The sequence below is a fragment of the Bufo gargarizans genome, chromosome 6 (assembly GCF_014858855.1).
Source record: "Bufo gargarizans isolate SCDJY-AF-19 chromosome 6, ASM1485885v1, whole genome shotgun sequence".
In the NCBI taxonomy this organism is placed as follows: domain Eukaryota; kingdom Metazoa; phylum Chordata; class Amphibia; order Anura; family Bufonidae; genus Bufo; species Bufo gargarizans.
Window position 1 is genome coordinate 343,507,214 of NC_058085.1, and position 17,469 is coordinate 343,524,682.

The following is a 17,469-nucleotide window of genomic DNA, read 5'->3' on the forward strand; positions in this document are numbered from 1 at the left end:
AAGAGTTCCTTTTTCTATAAGGTCATCCCAAAGACTCCCACAATAAACATGAGCTAATATATTTGTTAAGGAAATTACGTCAAGGAAAGACACAAAACACAACAGGAAACAGCTTTATCCACTAGGACGTTGGCCTACTTTCTGTCATTGACCTCTCAGAATAATTCCTGATGGTTTTTTATTGCTGATTTAATTTTATTTTTTTGCAGATTTTTCGACATATTTTCTGTTTATTTCTTCCAATCCTTTTTGTGGAGGATATCAGTCCAGTAGTTTATGTCTATCTACACTAGGAGTTATAGGCCTGAGTGCCTCGTGATTGATGTAAGGCCTTTTCTCCAATTCCACGTCAATTCTAGTGACGGACAGCTAGGTGCCCGATGCCTGGAGTAAACATCAGAGGAGTGGCGTCTCCGGTAGATGTAGATCTTGTTCTCCACTCCTTGAATCAATCGTTTGCTTAGGAGGAATTATTCCATCTCCTTCTTAGCAGTTGGAGGCTGTATAGATCCCCCCAGTAATAAGCATAAAAATATTAAATCATTAGACCTCATGTCAGATAGGAACGGGCTGCAGCGGTTATTGGAAATGTGCTACCAACTCTGTATGTAAAGGGTTAAAAGCAGCAGAATTCCCCTTTAAATTTTAGGTCTAAATTCTGGCTGAATCGTTTTTTAATATGCCCCTTATAAACAGCAACCTCACTGAACCTCAGTGTTTATGGAGTAATCAGAGACAGGACGATTGTCTTCTACTACACGCTCCCACCTGCATACTTACCAACCTGCGGGTGGTAATTTAGGAAGTAGACCCGTACCCCAGGCATGCCACCCAAAGCTTGCAGGACTGCCCTTTATAGGGGGAGCTTACATTAGCACCACTCCCTCTGGCCCTGGACAGCCTAAATTTGCAGGTACTATAATTCGGGACTGTGGGCAACTATGCACCTGCAAAGGCCAGGATTGGAGATAAGGGTGTAATAGGATGACAGTGAAATCATAATGCACTGCAATACGAGAGTATTGCTGTGCATTGTACAAAAGATTCAGGTTCAAGCACCAAGGGGCCAAAAAAAAACTGTGTTATAAATAGAATTTTTTGTAAAAAAAACTTCCCTATTCATCATCTAGAAAACAATAAACATAATTGGTACACAGGTCTGTTACTATATCAATATATTACGTATTAAGTTATTTATTCCCACAAGAGTCAAATACATTAAAACTTATTGAAAAGCCATACATGTATATACCCTGATGTGGTACCAGTATAAACTACAGCTCATCCTGCAAAAAATGAAAAAATAAAAACTTTACAGGTGTCAGATATGGCAAAAGCAAGAAAGCAATTGGGTATCACCGTAACCCTACTAACCTATAGAATAAACCTAATCTGTCATTTTTACTGCACAATGAACGCAGTAAAACAAAACCCAAAAAAACAATAGTGTTTTTTTTTCCCCCACTCCACCCAGCATAATTTATATATCTGTAGAGCTTACTGCATGCTCCATGTAGAAATTACTCCATATGCAGTCACTCCTGAGCTCCCCTAGTGGTGGCTATAGGCAGACAAAATGTGATCATTCAAATCTATGTGCATTCAATAATTGGGAGCCTATTTGGAATATAATGTATGTGTGTATATACAGTACAGACCAAAAGTTTGGACACACCTCTCATTCAAAGAGTCTTCTTTATTTTCATGACTATGAAAATTGTAGTATTCACACTGAAGGCATCAAAACTATGAATTAACACATGTGGAATTATATACATAACAAAAAGTGTGAAACAACTGAAAATATGTCATATTCTAGGTTCTTCAAAGTAGCCACCTTTTGCTTTGATTCCTGCTTTGCACACTCTTGGCATTCTCTTGATGAGCTTCAAGAGGTAGTCACCTGAAATGTTTTTCAGTTCACAGGTGTGCCTGTCAGGTTTAAGAAGTGGGATTTCTTGCCTTATAAATGGGTTGGACCATCAGTTGCGTTGTGGAGAAGTCAGGTGGATACACAGCTGATAGTCCTACTGAATAGACTGTTAGAAGTTGTATTATGGCAAGAAAAAGCACTAAGTAAAGAAAAACAGTGGCCATCATTACTTTAAGAAATGAAGGTCAGTCAGTCTGAAAAATTGGAAAAACTTTGAAATGTCCCCAAGTGCAGTCACAAAAACCATCAAGCACTACAAAGAAACTGGCTCACATGCGGACCGCCCCAGTAAAGGAAGACCAAGAGTCACCTCTGCTGCGGAGGATAAGTTCATCCGAGTCACCAGCCTCATAAATCGCAGGTTAACAGCAGCTCAGATTAGAGACCAGGTCAATGCCACACAGAGTTCTAGCAGCAGACACATCTCTAGAACAACTGTTAAGAGGAGACTGTGTGAATCAGGCCTTCATGTAGAATTCTGCTAGGAAACCACTGCTAAGGACAGGCAACAAGAAAGAGACTTGTTTGGGCTAAAGAACACAAGGAATGGACATTAGACCAGTGGAAATCTGTGCTTTTGTCTGTTGAGTCAAATTTGAGATCTTTGGTTCCAACAACGTGTCTTTGGTGCGAACGCAGAAAAGGTGAACGGATGGACTCTACATGCCTGGTTCCCACCGTGAAGCATGGAGGAGGAGTGTGATAGGTGTGGGGGTGCTTGCTGGTGACACTGTGGGGATTTATTCAAAATTGAAGTCATACTGACTTTTTTGTTATGTATATAATTCCACATGTGTTAATTCATAGTTTTGATGCCTTCAGTGTGAATCTACAATTTTCATAGTCATGAAAATAAAGAAACTCTTTGAATGAGAATGTTGTCCAAACTTTTGGTCTGTACTGTATATATAACTACATTTTTAATCTGTTTTACATTATTTCAAGTCCTAATCCTTATTTGCCTGCCTGCAGTAATTTTCCCTAGAAGAATTATCTGTGTTGAATGTCCTGAAGAACCAGAGAGCACTTGAGGTCACCATCTCAAAATTCCATATACACTACTCCCCGCAATGTATGTCATAAATGTCGGTAGTATCGCCAGCAAGTTATTGCAGGCAATATTCCTGCCTGAGGCTACAGCAGATATGATTCCCTGTCATGCCGTTACAGATTGACCAAAATATTTGTTTTTTTTATTAAGAACTTCTTCATTTTGGTTTGCAATTTTGCAGCGTATTACACTTTATGTCTTATATCCTAACTGCGGGTCTAGGGTTCACACCACCTTGTTCTCCTCCACCTGTAGAGCAAGTAGTCACACAATGCTGTAAATTGATACTATGGCCAGCTTGCAATTCTCTGGCTATTATTTCACACTCATAAATGGGCCTCGCTCTTTCGTTCAGCATCCAGTGTCCTTTGAAAAGTATGCTCCTTCCAGTACGTAAAGCTGAAGTGCACATTAGGTGCTCCCTGAAGGAGTTCAAGAGGTAGCTTTGGAGAGCTCTCTCCCACCTTGTACAGAGTGAAATTGATTTCTGTTCTGTATACTGCAGCTGGTGACGAGGTTATAAGGTAACACACAATACTTGAGGTCTGTAATATTTTCTGGAAGAACAGCAGATATGGGTTTATGAAAGTTTTTGAGTGAAAATTGTGCACCAAGAACATGTAGACTCCTTCTATCAGTTTTTCAGTATTATTAGCCATAAATGTCTACATTAAGGTGGTTCCTGTGGGGATTTTTATGGGACTTCAGTCTCGCTTTGAATATATTGCAAATATTTAGCTAGTGTCGTTAGAGCCTGGTTTTTGAAAAATTTGAAAAGCATATTAAGGAATTTTTCTGACTCCTTATCTATTAATCATGGTGGTTACAAGGAGCATCTCTCGCTTTGGAGGCCCAGCATGTCGATCCATACTGTACAGTCACAGTTATCAAGGGAACTGTGTAATACCTCATCTCTCCTGTGGTGGCACTGTAGGGAAATTGAGCCTTTGCTAACAGAATCACCACAGGTTACAAATGATCGCTGCTGGTTTCAGCAGTGGGAAACCCTGTGATAAGCTTATTAAGATCCACCTAGCAAATAGGGATTGTCCAAGTTTTTCCATTTCAGCAATAACATTATCATTCAATGTGTATAAAGCCAGAGGGAAGAGTCAATTCTGAGATTGTTCTTGGTTCTAAAAAGTGGTGAAAACCCATAGATTTACATCTTTGGAACCTTTAGGCCTTAGGCCCTGCCATTACTAAACCTGTCCCAAACTGAAGCTAAGGAAGGCTAGGCAGAAGTGGAGATTCAATATGTTTGAACCTCTGTCCCCTGGAAGAAGCCATTGTCAGCATGACAGCAGCTTATTCTCATCTCTCAGTTTAAAAAAAAGCCAAGCGGGCAAGTTTTTGGTGGGGTCAGGAGCAATAGCTATAGTCATAAAAGCAGTGAGAAAAATGTGCTTGCTACTTTTTAGCAGGGAAGTGCATGCTTAGGGGGGCCAGTAGCTGTTTTCACATGGTTGCTCAGTTTGTATGTCCTCACTATGGCTGCATTGGCTTGGGCTTCCTAAAGGTTTCTCTTGTGGTCTCTCAAATCTCAAAATACTAAGGTAAAGCTCTATTAAACCGGCCTTAGCGTATGAGATAGGGATATTAATGTGCATCGATGGAGTCAGGGGCGTAGCTATAGGGGAAGCAGGGGAAGTGGCTGCTTTGGGGTTTGAACTTAAGGGGCCCACCCAAGAGGAGGACTAAAATATTTTATTGTCAGGACACCCTCCAACAGTATTATAAATGACATTATATTAGAGACACTGTAAAAAAAAAAAGGAACGAAGTGGCTGCGGGACCTGGTCTGAGAGACCAAAAATGCAACGTTTTGGCTACGTGTAGCTGAAACGTTGCATTTTGGCTTTCTGTGTACACATTCGTTGAAGTATTTCTTATAAAGAATATCTGGAGATGTTGCTGTTAACCGTTAATTGATTGCTGATCTGTGGACTGCTGAAGATCTGCGGTCGTGGTTTGGCTGGTGCATTCCAGTAAGAGTCGATAAGGCCCGTGGGTTCTGCTCTACACCATTTTTTCACTGGTCTGAGAGGAGTGATTGACTAGCCTCAGGAATGGTGGTTGCACAGGATGGATGGGGTGTGTGATGAAGTTGTTGGGGGAAGAGGGGTGTTCAAAAATTTGCTTTGGGCCCAGTCATTTCTAGTTACATCACTGGCGTGAATTGAAACAGTCTCCATACGACACTGCCAAATATGTCTGTGCTCTACAAGCCATGGGAAATAAATATATTTTGAAGTGTAAATCTCTATAGGATTGGAGGAGGGCTGCTTACAAAATCTTGCCCAATGAGCACAATGTGTTAAAACTGCCCTGACCACTCTCCTTCAACAGTGCCCTCACTGAGCACCACTAAGCTCACATCCTTCTAACCCAAATCTCCATTAGTACAGGGGATTCCGAAATTGGACTGTTCTTCACTGACGGCAGGCTAAAAGTCAAGGGTGAAATTAAACATTTATTTGAATCCAAAAATTTGAATGAAAAAAAGTGCAGGTTGAAAACAACTTCTTTAAAAGTACCAAGAGATCGAGAGCACTTGAAAAAATAGGCATGACATTTCATTTTCCTGAGCCGTACAGCATAAAGGTACATCTTGTATAAAGTTATTCTTTTTTGAAGTCTAATTTCTCTTTCAGGGTTGAGATAAGCATTTCAGATCCAGCGTGATTCATTGCCTCCGGCAGGAGCAGCATTTCGGTAGTGGGTGTTTTAGCAAATAAATCGCTAGGAACAATACACATCTTTCATTTCTACAGTTATCATGCAGAATGCATATAATAGAGGTGTGGGAAGGACAACTATTTTTTATTCAGCTGGGATAACTTGCAACACACAAAGTTTACGGCAAGAGAAGCATATAAACTTGCGGAAAATGGTTTTTATAAATAAGAATGTGGTTCTGCAAGGAACGTGACAGCTTCTCTCTTCTAAAGAGACACGGCTTTATGCAGTGGACGATAGCTTCGGTTTGGCTAATAAATGTCCGGCGTTACTCATGGCGCTCTAGAAAATACTGCAGTGGCTACGGCTTCAAAAAGTAATAGGCTTTTATGTTGACTTATTAAAAATGTAAGCAGTGGGTTGCAATGTGCATGCAGTGAAAATATCTCAATGAGAACAATGGAAGCCACCTGGACTTTCGTTGGTTGGTTACTTTGGAAGCTTATGTCTTCCCTGCCAAGTATGAACTGCTGAATTTTTAAGAGGGAACTCCGACCATGACTTATGTTGTCATTAGTGACACAGAAAACCTTCCTAAGATAATGGAAGCACATTCAAAGGAACTGCATCTCACTAGGATGTGCCACCTTTGCCAACTTATGGAGGTCCGACTACAGGGATGTACATCAATCACTAGAAGGGAAATTCCTGGCTCTGACAGATATTTTTAGCCGAGTCTTGACCTACATGTGCCAATCATAATACTGGTTAAAATAAGTCCCTGCTTTAGCGCAAGAACACCGGCATAGACAGTTTTTGAAGTTTCAGGAATTCTTCTTATTTCAGGATAATTTGCACATCAAGATAAAACAACACGTTTCGGGGAATCTCACGTCCCCTTCATCAGTTAGGAGATTAATTTTCTAACCTGATGAAGGGGACGTGAGATTCCCTGGAAACATTGTTTTATTCTTGATGAGCAAATTACCCTAAAGAAAGAGGGGAATTCCTAAAAACTTTCTATGCCGGTGTTCTTGCGCGGAAGCAGGGATTATTTTAACCAATACATCTCCTTGAAAGATAGAGCATTCTTCCCGAAGGATCTGTTCCTGCGGCAGCATACTGGCGATCTGAAGTTGTTTTATCAAAAAGTCTACAATAGGGTTGTGCCTATCTTTAGCAAATCCATAAGGTGAGCCTCCCCAGTTTTGCTCTATTGATCACATAATACTTTCTAGTATTACTATTCTATTGTGCACTTTATTTGGCTCCAACAATTCAGGCGCCCAAACAATTGAATTCCAATCATAATACTGGTCAGCACCTTGGTATCATTTCTACATTTGTACTCCCTTATAGCTACACCCCTAGAAGCAACCATAGCTCGAATAAAGATTTTTCCTGGACATCCACAACCCGCCATGTGCAGATTAACCCTATTCACTTGAATAGGACTGGGTTGCAATTCTTTGTACAGTTCCCAGTTGTTGTTAGCAGTGCACATATGCCCCATATTCTGATAAATGGGAGACACACCTTTTATGGGGTAACAGCGCCCAAAACCGAGCACGGGAATCCAATCAAATGTCCATGTAGGAGTCAAATTGGAGAACTGGCGGTACTCTTATCGTTGTAGCCTGTAAGCGTTAAAGAAAACAGCCAGGATTCCTACAGAAAATGCGTGTCAAAGGGTCAGCCCCCTTTTATTAGTCATTTAAAGGGGTTTTCCAAGAATACTGTGGTTTTTAATAGATATGTTCATGTAGTTATTTACCTCATACATTTTCCCCACGCTATTCTTACAGTTTCGACTCTCCTGACTCCTTCTCATTATGTAAACCAATCCCTCTGGTTTGTTTCCGCCCTGTATGTAGAACTTCCTGTTGCTGTATCCAACCAAACCCATGATGCACTTCTTCTTCCTCTTCCACAGCTACAGCCCCGCCCCTAACAATGCCCAGCTAGTTTATAGCTCCTCCCACCCAGCTAGTTACATAGATACTCTCCTATCACTGCCCCGCCCATGGACATAACATCACAAGAAATAGAAAGAGCTGCATGGACATGGTCATGTGACCACAGTCCTAAACAGGAGCAGTAAAGAATACATTACAAAATTACAGCTTTTTATAAATGATCATTTTAAAGGATGCTGATGCACACCAGAAAACCTCTTTAAGGCTTATCCTATGGATAAGTCATAAGTCTTTGTAGTCATATGCATACCCCTTTAAATACGGGTCAAGCAGACTTCTCTGCATCCTTCAAAAATATCTGCCCAGATGGAGTGTGAGCAGAGCTGGAACTCGCTTTCTGCAGCTGACAGATCTGTCAATTGCAGCTGTTCTGCTCTGGCTTTCTTTAAAGAACCAAACCCAATCTAAGTGGAATAAGTGTCCGCTATCTTACAAAATAAACTGGGCGTACACCTGACCTTGGTGCTGATTCTCTTGAGAGATGTTCTCCAATTTAGGCTCATATTGATGAGGACTGAGCAGTACAAGCCAAGCATGTGTCTTATTTCCCTGCACTTCAGCATTTGTTTTCTTGCCTTTTGCTGCTATAAATTATATGTTAGACATTTATCTTAGTTGCCTTATGGGAGCACATTTCACTTGCATAGGAGCATTAGCTGTAGTACCCAGGAAAGGCCACTATGCAGTGTTTGGAGCTGTGGTGTTCCGCTGTACTCCCTCAGGCTGTTGCTTCCTGGGGATTAGTGCAGTGAAAAGGTGATTTGAAGAATCAGCAAGAAGTAAAAGTATAACGTCTCTCAGTACTTAGTGCAGAATATAACATGTGGCACATCCAGCAGTATTAAATACAAATTGCAATTTCTGGCAGCAGATGAGGGGTAGGGTGGCCATTGGATCTCAATTTATTGGCACTCGCATGCACTTGTGGACATAGATGTCCACTGTGATACAGGCTTGATGTTTGTCTGGCCTAGTCGTTGTTTAGGTGTTGGGTGTCTGAGCCATAGTCCTTCACCTGCAGCAATGTCTGTAAAGCTGTATTTCGCTGATCACTCTGCTGTCTTGATGCTTTCTAGAAACAGTGTTCTGGTATTGATGATCTCTCTAAGGTGTTGGTCTCACAGAAGAAAACTGGATACTAGGACTAGGAGCTCTAGCATGAGCTTCCTCATCCTTTTCTGTCTGCTCCCTAGTAGAGCAGAACCAGCCCACTCCTACCAAGAGGGGAGGGGCAGGGTGGTTAGTTCAGTTCCTGCCAAACTTGCCAACCAGTATCTCTCCTGTTGGAATTAACGGCCATTATAATAATCCAAGCAATTCCAGATACCCCTAGTCTGGGGTACTACACATGCACAGCCCATGATTCATTGTGCACCATGCAATGCCTAATTTGCCCTGTAGGGGTGCTGCAGAAAAACTGTACACTTGCTTGATTAGAATACTGCTGATTGTTTGTGGTCCCAGCAGTGGGATGCCCTATGGCCAGCTTACCATTGTGTGAATTGTCTAGCAAGAAGGCATTGTGAAAAAAGTAAAGTATTTTTATTTTTCATTATAGGGTGACATGGCCTCTCATTGTAGGTGACTACAGACCGGCCGTACTCACAGTTCTGTGCTATCATTGTGCTATGAAGGCGTGTTGAGGATGTGGTTCACTGTCTTCAGGGAGAAAGTAGGGTTTGCATTTTTTTATGCCAAATGGTCTGCATCCAGATATAATATCATCATGCAGGAGGCACGTTTTGGCACAGTCATCCCCAAAAAACTGTATTTGTGTAAGGAGTAAAATATTGGCCACATACATGGAGGGAAAAGTCTTCACATTTTTTACACAAAGTCCCTCTCTGTGACGTCCTCCGTTGATATGCAACCAAATGACTGGACGCATCCCAGTATGACCAGTATCATGCTGACTTTTCTTGGGTGTCGGCAGCCAGAAACCAGGCCAGCTCTTTATAAATAGAGAATTATTAGCAAATATTTCTTTTGCAATAACACTGATCTGACTGATTTAGCATTGCTTTTCCCTCTGTTCTTCTGCAGATACCCATTCCCAACAGTGTTCAGCAGCTGCAGCAAGAAAGACTTGGACACCAGCCTGGAAAAGGGAGTGGGCATGTGTCTGTATAACATGCCTGAAGTCACAGAATCATTTGGAGAACAGAAGTGTGGAAATGGATATGTGGAAGAAGGAGAACAGTGTGATTGCGGAGAACCAGACGTAAGAGGTTTAGCGTATTCTCCATAATGCTGCTCATGTACTGTAATATACGGTTAGAATAGTATTATATAGATTGGTGTTCCCTTCACAATGAGTGTTGGCATACCATTAGGATGTGCCATAATTTCATGAGGCCCCACCCCTAGGACCACCACCAATCCTTAGTGGCCACATTGTTTCTGCCTGCAGGGTGGTGTCCCTGCCTCCTGCTGTGGAAGGAACTACCCTGGTGCAAGTGAATGCTGCAGTGCAAGCTGGGGGCACCGCTGTGCAGAGGCTATACCGACCACTTCATTTTTAGGATTGGAAGGGGTCTAAAATTGTAGCAATATGTTAAGACGGAAATTAATTTTAAGTTTGGTGAAGGGCCCTAACCAAAAAATTATGGTGGGTGGTAACCACATCCTACCCATGGAAAACAATTTACCTTTCCTCTTAGATACTTATACCAAGGATGACTGCACAGGTGCATGACACATTTTGCTAAAACAGAGGAGTAACTATAGACTCCTTAGCCCCAGTGTAAATCTGTAACAGGACCACCACCTCATATACCAGTGGTGGCAAACCTATGGCACGGGACTCTGAGCCCTCTCTGTGGGCACCCGCACCCTGTAAAGTCTATGGTGTGTACCAATATGCCTTAGACCTTTCCTGCCATACACCAGCGCAGGGCGCACTATGAACGGCACAGGCAGCGCATTGAAAGTAGGGAGGTTATTATAGCTAAATGATAAAGTACATGGAAGATATACTAGATTGGTATTCAGGTTAAATTGCCATGTTGGCACTTTGATGATAAATAAGTGGTTTTTAGGTTGCAGTTTGGGCACTCGGCCTCTAAAAGGTTGTCATCACAGTACTTTACTGTCCCTGCCTCCTGCTGTAGAAAGAAAGACCACCATGTAAGTGAATGCTGCAGTGCCCTGCACAGCCAGGCAGCTGGGAGCGCGTAGAGGCTATACCAGGTCTAAGATTATAGAAATATGTTAAGATGGGAATTACTTTTAAGTTTGGTGAAGGAACCTAGCCAAAAAATAATGGTGGTTGGGAACCAAATCCCACCCATGGATTCCAATTCACCTCTTCGCTTAGATACATATAAGAAGGATGACTGCACATGTACATGACACTTTTTGGCGAAACAGAGTAAGTATAGATTCCTTAGCCCCAGTGTAAATCTGTATGTAGTAACCATCTACTATACCATGTACAATTATAAATCTGGTATTGTCTTATGTGCCAGATGGATCTTTGGACCCCCTCAGCCACCGGTTCTTGGGTGTGACTGCTACCTCTGCACCCCCTATACTTACACTCATACATCAAAGGTCCTGTCCAACCATTTTATTTTTTTCTTAAGTATCTCATGGTGTAAAATAAGAAAGAAACTATACCTTACCGATCCTCCACCGCTCGCTTCTGTACACTTCCTAGTCGCAAAGTACTCTCTCAACATGCAGGAAGTGACTACTCAACCAATCATTAGCTAAGATGGGTCACTGCTGCGGTCCAGTGCTACAAATTGAAAGGGACCAGGAGGCAGAGACCGGTGGGGCTCTGGAAAGCACTGCAACATCAAGGCAAGGTCTATGGGATCTATGGAGAACGCTGAGCCAGCAGCTTACTTAGACTTCAAAAGAGAGATCCTCATGTGTACATCTCCACCTCTTCTTGTCTGGATACATGTAGAATTGCGGAAGAGTCATTTGGGGAAAGAAACAGGAGTATAGCAATATATAAGTAAATTACACAATGTTTTGGTCCAACTGGAACTTTTTAAAGTCGGATCTAGAAAAAACGCTGTGTCCAGATATGGTGGTGCCACATTGTGTAATTTACTTCTATATGGATATAGACCTTACAGATATTGGATGAAGTGCACATGGTAAATAATACTTTGAGTTGCATTTTCCTTACTAATGTGCCATGGATTAAAACAGCTCCTCAGATGCTCTTTGGGAGAGGGGTCCCAGCCCTGGTTAATACTATCCCCATTTTAATTAGGTAGGGAAATCACTACGAGGGTCATACAATTGGTCTGAGGGAACCTCATGTGATAATTGACTGGAAGTCTGTTGTGTCCATGTCCAGCAGCTCCAGAAAGGGCCTTCATTGCTGTGAGGCTTTCCATCTTGGCTGAACCCAAACACCTCCCCTGATCTCCACCTCTTGTCTGCATTGATATTTTACATGCTTGGATTTTTAAACACATTCATATAATAATAATAAAATCCGACCTGTTCTGTCAACCTGATGCCATCTCTGGGAGTCTTTCAAGGCTTGTCTTGCTCCATTGAACAGTATTATTTACAGGCTCTATTGGAATACCAGTTAAAATATCAATTCCAATCTTCGTTCAGTAGGGTTAGTAACATGAGAATATGGCTGTGAACTAGAAAATGAAGAACGCATTAATTACTGACGAGGGCGTAGTTATTATTTTACGGCCAGTGATTTCAGACTGTTACATTCTCCAGGTTACCAAAGCCAAATGGAGATCAATTTGACAAGTGCAAATAATTATTTCGTCAGCCTGAACTGCTACATGACCTGCTTATATTATGGTGTTGATGTCTTTGTCCGTAATCACTTTTCTCCAACCTTTGACCATGCAATCACTGGTTTAGGACTTGGTGGGACTGAATAACACTCGTCTAATAGGGGTTCTCCACCAACAGTTATGATTTGTAGAAAGTTCTGGCAGTGAACTGATATAGAAAAGACAAGAACGCTTGGCAGTCCTTACACTTCCTTATCTTCTAGTATATTCTCCAAACCAGAATTCATTTGGCACTGGCCAGACTGGAATGTGAACTCTAAGGCTAGTTTCACATTTGCGGCATAACATTCCAGCAGGCTGTTCCAGCAGAGAACCACTCTCCAGAGTTCTCCAGAGTCAGCATTACCAGATGTTACCGGAATGCCCACCGACCTCATTAACTATAATGGGGTCCTATGGAGATCCGGCCGTTACCTCGCAAATATGATGGGATTCGGCAAGAAAAAAACGTTTTTTGTTTGTTCGATTTGTTCTGTGCTGGGACATTCTGACGGAGGTCTATACCGCAAAGGTGGATCTACTCTAAGAGAACCCTTGGTCTTCACCGTTAAACTCTGTGAGGGGGTATGGACCTCAAAGAAGTCACCGATTGGTGGCAATAATGCCGTTGTAGTATGGTAGTCTGGAATGGAGAAAGGGGTCCGAACTAGAAATAAAACATCAAATACCAGAAAAATGATCCAAGGGGTAAGGCAGAGGCAATAGACACTAACAATAGAGAGGTCAGGATCAAGGTCAATTGGGAGAGAAAACCAGGAACAACAGACCAAGGAACAAAAGGCCGGACAAGATATGGACTTCAGTGAAAAGATAATGCATGGCAGGATGATGCCCTTTAAAAAGGTAGCCAGGGCTGACATCCAGAGTGGAAAAGCCTTAACCCAAACCATAAGGGCCATGGGGGAAATTGAGAGCTTGAGCAGCAGTGATGGAAGTATATAGTTGGTAAACATTCGTGGCTACCGGCATCTGGCCGTAGATGTTCACTGGAATGTGCTGCTGGAACCTGGCGAGGTAGGTAAAAGCTATGAGAGAGATAGATAGATGCTTTTCGATCAATCAAATGGCCAATGGGCAGGGGCGGACTGGGAAATTAAAGTTGCCCTGGAAAAAAAACTAAAAGTGGCCCTATGTTGTATGTAGGTCCAAATTGACAGAAGGTGGGACAACAGACACAGTCAGGACCAGCAATACCGTAGAGCAGAACAAAGTACTGCCCCAGCGGAACCAAATACCACAGTGCAGCACAAAATGCTGCTGTCTGTGCCATAGTATTAAACCGTGTCATCGTCCTGAGGAGGGTCATACAGTTGAAAGTAAGGCACCTGCAGCCGCTGCCCAGGGGAGTAAGTGCCTGATGCTCCTACATGAATTAATGCTGAGAGCCTCAGATTGTTATGTAGCTGGCTGGTGGATAAGAGGAGGGCTCTGGTGGTCCTCTGGGCATCGGCCCACCAGAAAACTTCCCTGTAGGGTCTATGGCCAGTCCGTCCATGCCTCTTTACCTGTGGGAACAGCCAACAGCCCTCACAGGTGATGGAAGCCCAGCATAGGCTCCACAGGAAATCGATCAGATTTATAAATTACAAGAGTAAAATGATTCTAAAATGTACATCAACATATTATTCAGAAGTTAGAAATAAAAGATAATCATGAAAGTTCTGCACAAACAGTAGGCCAGGGATCAGCGACCTCTAAACTGTAAGTCCCAGCATGCTCCATTTGGCAGCTACAAGAACAACTAAGCAAGGGTGCCTGCTGGGAGTTGTAGTTGCACAGCAGCTGGAGTGCCAGGTTGCTGACCCCTGCTGCAGAGTGAGGGAGAACCCTGAGAGATGCTTTAAGGATAAATTCCTCATTATTTAATGTAATGACCGTGTTCTGCTGACACGGGAGCAACGTCTCTCACTGAGGTGTAGTCTCCTCTCCGATGGGATTATTTACTGCAAACTATCGCAAAAATGATGAGCGTAATAAAGAATAATAAGTCGCTAATCAAGAGCAGATGTTAAAAATGAGTTCTAATGATTGCATTCCTGGCACCGAAAAGAACAGAAAATCATAAATCTATGTTTATCCTCCAATTAATTTGGAATAATTATCTATTAAATATATAATCCTATAATTTTTTCAGCAAAATATGCAGTCATACCCATTTTGATACATCTTCCTCGATGTCTATGTTCTTAAAGGGGTTCTCTGGGATTTTGATATTCATGGCCTTTCTCACGACTCCCGGCACCATCGACGATCATTGGTATGAAGAGACCGCGGCGCTCCATGAGTGAATGGGCCTGAGCTGCAATACCAAGCAGAGCCACTATACAATGGATGGCGCTGTGCTTGGTAAGCTGCGAGGAAGCCGTGGCACTCACTGGATCGCCGTGGCCTTCTCAAACAACTGACTGGCAGTGGTGCAGGAAGTCGGACCCCCAACACGCTGATACTGACCTTTTTAGAAGATACGTCACCTGTATTTCACACCCAGAAAACCCCTTTTAAACACTTCTACACCCGCCAATTTTTAGTTTTTGCATTTTCATTTTTCACTCCCTGCCAACTCAGAGTCATAACTTTTTTATTCTTTCATTGGCTTGCTTTTTGCGGGACAAGTTAAAATTAGGGGGAAAAAACACAATTCCGCCACAGATTTATGAGACCTTCATTCTCCAGGTCAGTATGGCGATACAACATTCATATTATTTTTCTTGTATTTTAACACTTGGAAAAAAAATAAAAACTTTGGGAAAAAAATTATTTCTCCTTTTCATCACCATATTTTGTCCTCTATAACTTTTCTACAGTTATGTCTATGGGGCTGCGTGAGGGCTCATTTTGTATTATGATAGCATTTTGGGTTGTGTAAGACTTTTATGGTTAATTTTTATAAAATTTTTTGGGGGAGGTGAAATTATAAAAAAAAAAATGGCAAATTGGCCATTTTGATGTTTTTTTTTCCTTTACGCTGTTCACCATATGTTATAAATATTTTCATATTTTAATAGTTTTTTTTGCACACAATGATGCCCATGATGTTTATTTTTTTCACCGTTTACGTTTGGTGTTTTTACTCTCGGGAAAGGTAACATTTTCTTAATATTTTTTATATATTTTTTAAAACTTTCAACTTTTTTTTTTAACTTTCTTTTACCTCCTCACGGTCCTCACATCATGCAATTCTTGGATTGGAAATAAATCCATTAATAGATAGAACATTCAGTATATTCCAATGTACTGCTGGCATCTGCAGACCTGCATTGCAATATTCCTGTGAAAAGTATTGGAGCCACAGCAGGCAATGAACGGCTCTCCTGATCGCCGCGTGGGGGAGCCGTTCCAGGCCCTGAAGCACAGCACTTTCGGATTTTGCAATCTCAGTGTCACGGAATGTGTACAGGTAACAAGGCAAAACAACATGCATAAATGACTCGCTGGATCCAACAGCTAAGGAACAAAAGGGAGACCCCTGTAGAAGACCTGGCACTTTCCCTGGCTGCTTAGCCTATGCATAGATCCGAATGGTGGAGGTATGCATATCCACGTACCTTGACTATATAACCCCTGAGCACCCTACAATAGTGAGGGGACACGACCACCGGCTCCCTACACCAGACACGGAGGGAGTCAGGGTCACCTGGGATCCAGCAAACAGAAAATAACAGATAACAGTTTAACACTTAACTTAGTAGAGGAGAACCAGATGGGCATGCACACACACTCCAGGAAGAAATATAAGCCGCTCAGAAAAGCCTTCTGGGGAAGAATTTAAAGGGAAGCAATTAGTCCAACACATGACAGCTGAGAGAGGCTAAGGAGAGGAGGAGCTGAATACCACAACACAGAAACTCAAAGAGGAGGTTCTGAAAGGCCTCTGTCAGAGCTTCTCAGCTGTCTGGTTGTGACAGTACCCCTCCCTCTACGAGTGGACTCCGGACACTCAGAACCCACCTTCTCAGGATGGGACCTATGGAAAGCCCTGATGAGACGAGAGGCTTTAATGTCCGTCACTGGGACCCACATCCTCTCCTCAGGACCATACCGCTCCCAGTGAACAAGGTACTGAAGAGAACCGCGGACAAGACGAGAATCCACAATCCCAGAGACCTGAAATTCAAGATTCCCATCAACCATAATCGGAGGAGGAGGCAAAGGCGAGGGTACAATGGGTTGAACATAAGGTTTCAATAAGGACTTATGAAAAACATTATGGATCTTCCAAGTCTGAGGAAGATCAAGACGGTATGCAACAGGATTGATGACAGACAGGATTTTGTAAGGCCCAATAAACCTAGGACCCAACTTCCAGGAGGGAACCTTCAATTTGATATTCTTGGTAGACAACCACACCAGATCACCAACATTCAGGTCCGGACCAAGCACACGTCTCTTATCAGCCACACGCTTATATCTCTCACTCATGCTCTTTAGATTATCTTGAATCTTTTGCCAAATAGATGACAAAGACGAGGAGAATCTGTCCTCATCAGGTAAACCAGAAGACCCCTCTCCCGAGAAAGTCCCAAACTGTGGATGAAACCCATATGCACCAAAAAATGGTGACTTATCAGAGGACTCCTGACGACGGTTATTTAAAGCAAACTCAGCAAGGGACAAAAAAGAACACCAATCCTCTTGATTCTCCGCCACAAAACAACGCAGATATGTCTCCAGATTCTGATTGACGCGCTCTGTCTGACCATTCGACTGCGGGTGGAAAGCAGAAGAGAATGACAACCGAACCCCCAAGCGAGAACAGAAAGCCTTCCAGAATCTGGAAACAAACTGCGTGCCCCTATCAGAGACTATGTCTGAAGGAATACCGTGCAATTTGACAATGTGATCAACAAATGCCTGCGCCAGCATCTTAGCATTGGGCAAACCAGGAAAAGGGATGAAATGCACCATTTTGCTAAAACGGTCCACCACCACCAGAATCACAGTCTTCCCCGAGGAACGAGGCAGGTCCGTTATGAAGTCCATGGACAGATGTGTCCAAGGACGGGAAGGAATGGGTAAGGGAAGGAGAGGACCTGATGGCCGTGAATG

The 17,469-nt window shown here is 42.5% G+C and overlaps 1 protein-coding gene across 1 annotated transcript in view; it reads left to right on the forward strand.

Annotated features, from left to right (window-relative positions):
- ADAM12 (ADAM metallopeptidase domain 12) overlaps positions 1-17,469 on the forward strand; it is a 676,627-nt gene that overhangs the window by 530,812 nt on the left and 128,346 nt on the right. Inside the window, exon 13 of the mRNA XM_044298620.1 lies at positions 9,683-9,860. Within this exon, the coding sequence (XP_044154555.1) occupies positions 9,683-9,860 (178 nt within the window). The remainder of the gene's footprint in view (positions 1-9,682; positions 9,861-17,469) is intronic.